The sequence below is a fragment of the Nycticebus coucang genome, chromosome 14 (assembly GCF_027406575.1).
Source record: "Nycticebus coucang isolate mNycCou1 chromosome 14, mNycCou1.pri, whole genome shotgun sequence".
Taxonomy (NCBI): Eukaryota; Metazoa; Chordata; class Mammalia; order Primates; family Lorisidae; genus Nycticebus; species Nycticebus coucang.
In genome coordinates this window covers 61545181-61553124 of record NC_069793.1, presented here as the reverse complement: position 1 = coordinate 61553124, position 7944 = coordinate 61545181, and the positions used below count along the sequence as shown (strand labels likewise).

Below are 7944 nucleotides of genomic sequence, written 5' to 3'. Positions count from 1 at the left end.
CTTTATGGAGGTGTACTGCAAATTTGATAAGAAGGGAGACTTATGTATTCTCACTACCAAAAAAAAAAAAATCGGGTGGCGCTCATGGCTCAAAAGAGTGGGATGCCGGCCCCATATGCCAGAGGTGGCAGGTTCAAACCCAGTCCTGGCCAAAAACTGCAAAAAAAAAAAAACTTCAAAAGAAACCATGTGCTGCAGCATCTGTGTCTCAGTGATAGGGCACTGGCCCCATATACTTTGGCTGGAAGGTTTGAACCTAGCCCCGGCCCACTAAAACAGCAGTGGCAACTGCAGCAAAATTAGCCAGGCATTGTGGACGGTGCCTCTAGTTCTAGCTACTCGGGAGGCTGAGGCAAGAGAATCACTTAAGCCCAAGAGTTGGAGGTTGCTGTGACCTGTGTGACACCACGGCACTCTACCAAGGTCGGCAGAGTGAGACTCTGTCTCAAAAAAAAAAAAAAAAAATCATGTAGAGTGATATTTATATTAATTATATTGTGGTAATCACCTCGCAGTGTATACTTATGTGAAAACATCTCATTGTATACTTCAAATATATAACATTTTTATTTGCCACTCCTCTTTTGTTTGACTCTGTGTAAGTTGAGTGTTTTTCTGACCCTTTCACTAACAGGCAGGATTTAGTTATTCCATTCCTCCTGTTCTAATATTTTGAGGATGGAATTGCTTTTCTCCCAACCTCCCAGAGTTCCAATGCTCCAGTCTCAAGGTCTTCTTAAGCTCAGTCAGAGGTGCCCACAATTGTTCATTACTCTTTTCTCCTTACCCTTTGCTACCCAGACACATCACCTTTTCCCTGCTGCTTAGAGAAACTCTAGTTTAATATTTTCATTCACAATCAAAGACAGTCCTCAGAAATTCATCGTCATCTTACATCTGATCCCAAGGCTTCCTGAGAAAATTGGATCATTTGACCCATCTCCTGGTGAACAATCCTGATATAACATCCAGATAGAGAGCAAGGAGGATCTTCTCTGTAATAACCACCTCAGAGGGTGGTCACATTTACTCTGGCTCACGACATCAGTGAGTGCATAATCTATTCTGAGGTTGGCTGCTTGCACCAGATGATACTTCAGAGTGCCAGTGAGTCACAGAGCCTTCTGATATTAGTTACTTCTCACCAGACCACAGCTTTAAAAAATACTCTCTTTGAGCTAACCTAAATAGCAAATTTTTATACCATTGCATCTCCAAATAGGTGATATACTACAGTAGTTTGGTACCTTTATGAAATGGTGTCCTCAAACCCTTATTATAAAATCTATGTTAAATTAGTTGTTTTTATCTATATTATGAAATTAGGGGTTTTTGAACAGGGCATCAGTAAATCAGGCCATGAAGTTAGGTGACAGAGATTTATGTATTTAAAGACATTTAAGTAAAATGTATGTCTTATTGTGTTCAAAACTCTCCAGTTTCAACAATTGAATTTTCCACCCTGAATATAGTCAATCCTTTAAATTAAATTACAATGTAATTTATTTTGTTTATTCATTTTGATATATTATTTGTTTCTTTGTTTTGAGACAGGATATTCATACTGACTCTTCAAACAAACATGCTTAGAGCCATGTTTCTACAGATCTTTTAGGTCTGGAAGTCTCTAGGAAACCCTTATATCCACCCTCAGTGCCACAGTCAAGGTGAAGAGTACCATGAAAAACACCCTGTAAGTCTAAGCCATTATAGCACTATTCAAATATAGTGATTTTTTTCTTTCCTTTTGTCTTCATTTGGGGGGTTATTTGATTTATAAGAACATCGACAAAGTCTACTCTGCATACATTGCTGTATCCCTTGTGTATTCTCGAATAACCTCACATATAGTAAATTCTGAATAATATGTAGAGTTGCTATTTATAAATTCTATTCTACACTCAGGAATCTCCCAGGAATGACTAAGTTACCATCCTTGCTATTGCTGGAAGTCAGGACTGGTGGACATCTTATGAACAGGTAGCATTCTCAAAGGGAAACTTCTAAAAAATTAGATTCTATTTTATTAACTGAAGGGAGTATCCTCCTCTTGACAACACTGGTAATGTGGCTCAACACCACGGCTCCCCACTTCCTGCTTACCGGCTTCCCAGGCCTGGAGAAGGCACATCTCTGGATCTCTATCCCATTACTGGTGGCCTATATCTGCATACTGCTTGGCAATGGTACTCTTCTCTTTGTCATTAGGGATGATCATAACCTCCATGAGCCCATGTACTATTTCTTAGCTATGTTGGCTACTACAGACCTTGGAGTAACATTGACTACAATGCCCACTGTGTTGAGTGTTCTATGGTTTAGCTACAGGGAGATTGGCCGTGGGGCCTGCTTCTCTCAGGCTTACTTCATCCATACTCTTTCTATTGTGGAGTCAGGTGTCTTGCTTGCTATGGCCTATGACCGTTTCATTGCCATCCGCAACCCCTTACGATATACCTCCATCCTTACCAACACCCGAGTAATAAAGATTGGGGTAGGGGTATTGACAAGGGCCAGTCTGTCAATTATGCCAATAATCCTTCGCTTGCACTGGTTTCCCTATTGTCGATCCCATGTACTGTCTCATGCTTTCTGTCTACATCAAGATGTCATCAAGCTAGCCTGTGCTGACATCTCCTTCAACCGCCTCTATCCAGTCATGGTTGTATTTGCGATGGTACTTTTGGACTTTCTCATAATCTTTTTTTCCTACATTTTGATTCTCAAGACTGTCATGGGCATTGCTTCTGGAGAAGAAAAGGCCAAGGCCCTCAACACATGTGTCTCCCATATCTGCTGCATCCTAGTCTTTTATGTCACAGTAGTTGGCCTGACATTCATTCATAGGTTTGGAAAGCATGCTCCTCATGTGGTCCACATCACAATGAGCTATATCTACTTTTTGTTCCCTCCTTTTATGAACCCTGTCATCTATAGCATTAAAACCCAGCAGATCCAGAATGGTATATTCCGCTTGCTTTTGCTGCCTTGTTCTAAAGCATGACTTTTACTCCTCGGTCTCAGGGGAATAACTAAGGATAACTAAAAGTAGACAAGTTTGTTGTCAAGTGAAACTAAGAAAATGTGTTTCAACCAGACCCTCTGCTACATGGATCATCTTACCCTGACTTTTATTGATGAGTTGTATATAACATGAAATATGTATAATACTAAGCACATATCTCAAGTGCCCAACTAATGTTAGCTGCTTTCTCCAGGCAAATCATAGTGTTTGGAACACTATGGGACCTGATATACATATGTATGTGTGTATGTATGTTTACATGTGCGTATGTATACATATATACTTATATATGTATGCTTATATGGTTTGGGGGTCTATGGCATAGGTCCCAGTATTTGTTTGTTTGTTTAATTTTTGAGACAGAGTTTCACTCAGTCACCATAAGTAGAGTGCTGTGATGTTATAGCTCACAGCAACCTCAAATGCTTGGGCTGAAGCAATCCTTGTATCTCATCCTCCTGAGTAGCTTGGACTGCAGGCAGCTGCTATAATGCCCTACTACTTTTTCTACTTTTAGTAAAGATGGGGTCTCATTTTTCTCAGGCTGAGCTTGAAGTTCTGAGTTCAGGGGATCCATCCCCCTTAGTCTCCCAGAGTGCTATGATTGCAGGCATGAGCCACCGCACCTGGAAGTACCCAGTATTTGAATTAAAGGTCATGATTTTTCATATGGTTTGTTTGTATCAGTCATGATAGACCTGGGAATAAGGCTTTCTTGGTCACAGATATACATTCAGTTTGCTTGCTCATATGGAGCCCATTGCTGTTTCTAGAAAATTGCACCACATGAAAGAAACGAGTCTTATTCTGTTCCTAGTTCAAGATGGTAATGACTCCAGGGAGAGTATATCTATGAGAAATCTGTTCAGGTAGAATCATGGTAAATAAGTATCAAATAATGATATTGTTGGTAGTAATTTAAAAATAGAGATACAATTCCTAATCCAGATGAGCATTGTCTTGATGAGCTATTCCCAGATACTGCTGAATGGAGAGATGTATTTTGAGGCAATAAAGTGGTATTAATAGTGCAATTTGCAAGCACACCATAGGCAAGGGTAGATAGCTGTGTCTGGGTATATGACACATACCAGAGTTGAAAAATCGTTGGTCCTGCATGAGTGGCAGGGGAAAAGGCAAACAATGCTTGCAACTGTATGGTTTAAATATCATTCAACGTTGATTCTACTCACAGTCTAGGCATAGAGGAGAGAAATAAATAAAATTTAAAGTGACCTATGTCTTTCTGTATGTCTGTTGGTTCTTCTGTACAATGTCCACCTGAAGAAGCCAGGTCCCATGCCTCAAATACACCTTTGAATTTAACTCAGCAAAAGCTATTCTGTGAGTGGAATGTAGCACATGAAATTCTGGGAGCATGTGTACATGGAGCTGGGTGGCTCCTTTTAGACTCCTGGCATTTCATGTCCGATTCTCTCTCCCTGGGCTATGTCATACTGTCAGAGTGGGCCATCGCTGCTCTACTGCTGTCCATCACAGAAAAATAATAATCTTAAAAAACTCTTTGAATTTATGAATAATGTGAAGAAAACAAAATGAGGACATAGCAGTTTTCAGGTTAGAACATGATCTTTGTGTGATCAACCCCAAAGACTGTTTTATACTCAACTTGGCTGTGTTTGCCTATATTACATGTGAAATTTATGTTCCAGAGGATAAAAATAACAGGTCTTATTCACCAGTGTATTATAGAAACTCCACATGCACAGTTTTTACTGAAATACCATGTTTGAATAAAGTAAGTAAAAGACATTTAAAGTGACCCATGTCTTCCTGTGTTTCTGTTTAGGTCCCTGTTATTGTTTCCTGTAATGCCTTTCAAGATAAGAGCAACCTAAATTGTATTCTCATCTGGTACACTCAAAAATGTATTCCTTTCTTTGTGCTCTTAGAAGGGGGACAAATTCACATCAGAGCCAATGATCCTGAAGTATGCCATACTACACTGATATAAAGGGTATTAGAAGAGTGATATATTTCATAAAATCTGTAAATAGACACATTAGATGGACACCCTCAAAAATTTCTCTCTTCCCTTCTCATCCTCTTTACATCAAAGAGAAATGATGGAGAGATCAGAGAAAATACATTAAAGCAGTGGTTCTCAACCTTCCTAATGCCGCGAACGGCTAATACACTTCCTGTGGGTCGTGACTCACAAGTTGAGAACTGCTGCATTAGAGAAATATGTGGGTCACTACAAAAATTTTGAAACAGCCTGCATTATGATCCATTATTTCACTTTCAAGAACACAGTTGCAACGTCCTTTCTGATTTACCCATGCAAGTTTCAACTTGCTGGGCTTATTAGTTTTGCTGGGAGTGCGTCCTTTGTTTCCATCCAAGTGGATTTTATATTTCTTGAGATTGTGCATCTCAAAACTTTCATGATGACACATGTAAAAAACTGAGAGTTTCAGCTTCTGTTGTGGAAATGAGTCCTGTGAGAGAGAGCCGAGCTCTGGGCTCACAATGATCCCAGGAGAACATCTGAAGATGAGAACCAAGGGGAACAGGATGGGAGAGTGTTCATGATGGGTCAAAGCAATGCTCTGTTCTGCTCTATATATTAACATACACTTCAGTGTATAGACAAGGTCATGCAAGTTCTTAAAAAAAAAATGGTCCATTCATGGCTGTCTTTCATAAAGGATAAGCATCTCTGCAACCAATGAATTCCACGTTTTAGTTGTCCCTCATGAATAGTGAGTTACCATTTTTAGAACATTGTCAAAAGTAGAGCTGAGTCCAAGCTAATTTCCAAATGATTCCTATTTAACACATACACATAGAAGACAACTATACATCTAAAATATAAATGCTTAATTTTTACATAGAAAGTGCACTCAAAATGAAGAAGTAGATCAATTCTTGATCCAGAGGAAGAGGTTTTACTGTGAATCTTGGTGGAGGGCTACTAATTTGAACTCTTTATAACCAGAGCCTGAAAAGGAAGTAAGTTCATATTGAGTCTGGACATGAATGAAGCTTGGTGTACATTCTTTAAATGTGAGAAAGGGTGGGCCATATGTGCAATTGCATGAAAAATAAAAAATAAATGAGGAGAAGGAGCTTGGACTAGAGGCAGAAGAATGCCTGGCTTAGAGAACAGGGCTTCACAGCAGGCTGTAGGGATGTTTCACCCTCATATCCGTGAGAAGGACTCCAGGCCGGGCAGGTTCTCACTCTCCATGGTGGCAATTGAGGTTGATTACAGATTCAGTACAAGAAGAGACATCCCAAGGCTGAGGAAGAATAAAATTGCCTTAAAATTTAAGACCTTGGCTCTGTTTATGCATAGTTAGATGAGCTTTTGAACTCTGCACTTTAACTCCTTGACTTTAATCACCAAAAGAGGACTAAACATAAACAGAGCGTTTTAGGTAACCCAGGGGCAAGCCAAATGTACAAACATAGACCACAGCAAATGCTCTGCCTCAGTTTAAGAACTATGCTATGCATAATTTGTGTGGATGGCCCAGGACATTTGCAAATATTTCTGTTTAGAAATACTTGCCATACTTGTAATTTCTGCTGTCCTATCCCCAAGTTGCTCCCTATGCTAGCTCCAAATTCACTAATTAGAATAGAATAAGAGGCTCAATGCCCATAGCTCAGAGGCTAGGACACCAGCCACGTACACCGGAGCTGGCAGGTTTGAATCTGGCCCCGGACCTACCAAAAAACAATGACAACTACAACGAAAATATAGCCAGCTGTGTGGCAGGCGCCTGTAGTCCCAGCTACTTGGGAGGCTGAGGCAAGATAACAGCTTAAGCCCAAAAGTTTTAGTTTGCTGTGAGCTATACCGCCACAGCACTTTACCCAGGGCAACATAGTGAGACTCCATCTCAAAAAAAAAAAAAAAATAGAATAGAATAAGAGGTTAAAAATGTTCTCATCTAAATGGAAGAATTAGGTAAAGAGTGAGTTTGTTTCTTTATTGCTCTCCTTCCTGAATCCTCAGGTGTATCTCTGGATGTCTGTGTCTTCATGCACTCTAAGGAATCTAAACTGTTTGCCCACCTACTATGTGACAGTAGACTCCTCAAAGTGAATGATCAAAGTCCCTTCATACAAGGTTCTCCCCCTCCTTCCTGAGCTTGTATTCTGGGTATACCAAGCTCACAGGACATCTTCAACCATCCTAAATTTTAAGCAGCCACTTTCTATTTAATACTCTTATGAAATATTGATTTTTGGTGAATAGTTTTTAATCATTGAGTCATCATAAGAGCACTGAATACTCAAATGAGGGAATGAGGGAAGAGAGAGAGTCAACAGAAGACTAGGAGACTATAAGAGGACTGCTCAGGCTGCCGCTGATCCTTCTCATTCATGCCACAGCAGCCCAGTGAATGTCAGGCAAATAAGAGACCCTCAATAATGATGCTTATAATACCTTTGAATTCTAATTCAAGTGATGGATTTTCACAGCTTCTAAGTAACTTTCCTTTGTGTCTAGTGAAGAGTTCTGTAGGTGTTTAAAGTATAAGTCTAACAACTTTGCTTAAAATAAAGTCAGGACTCCACGGAAGCATATAATGAACTTGAGCAGCTGTGTCACTCAGCAACAGGTTCAGTCTCTTCACAGCAGAGTTTCTAGAGGGCCATTGGTGTGGGCTGGTTGTGGGAACCATAGGATACATGCCTTTGGCTGGTCCCAGCCTGGCAATAAGTAACCCAACATGGAAGGATGGATAGGTTCAAGTAGGTATGGATAGAGGGACAGCCAAGTATATTCTTATCTATCAGTCAGCAGCCATTGTTTTTTGTATGCGCATGAGTGGATATGGTTACACTACCCTGAAGAAGTTTTTCCATAAAGCATATTTACATTCGTGCATTGCACATATCATCTGGTTGCCCTGATAGGGTTCTGAGTGCAACTCAGACTA

At 40.1% G+C, this 7944-nt stretch overlaps 1 protein-coding gene across 1 annotated transcript; it reads left to right on the top strand.

Moving 5' to 3' along the window:
* Positions 1-2065: 2065 nt before the first annotated feature.
* LOC128565429 (olfactory receptor 51B6) lies at positions 2066-3004 on the top strand. Its single transcript, XM_053561861.1, has one exon. It carries the CDS (start codon positions 2066-2068, stop codon positions 3002-3004), a length of 939 nt encoding a protein of 312 aa, XP_053417836.1.
* Positions 3005-7944: the final 4940 nt, after the last annotated feature.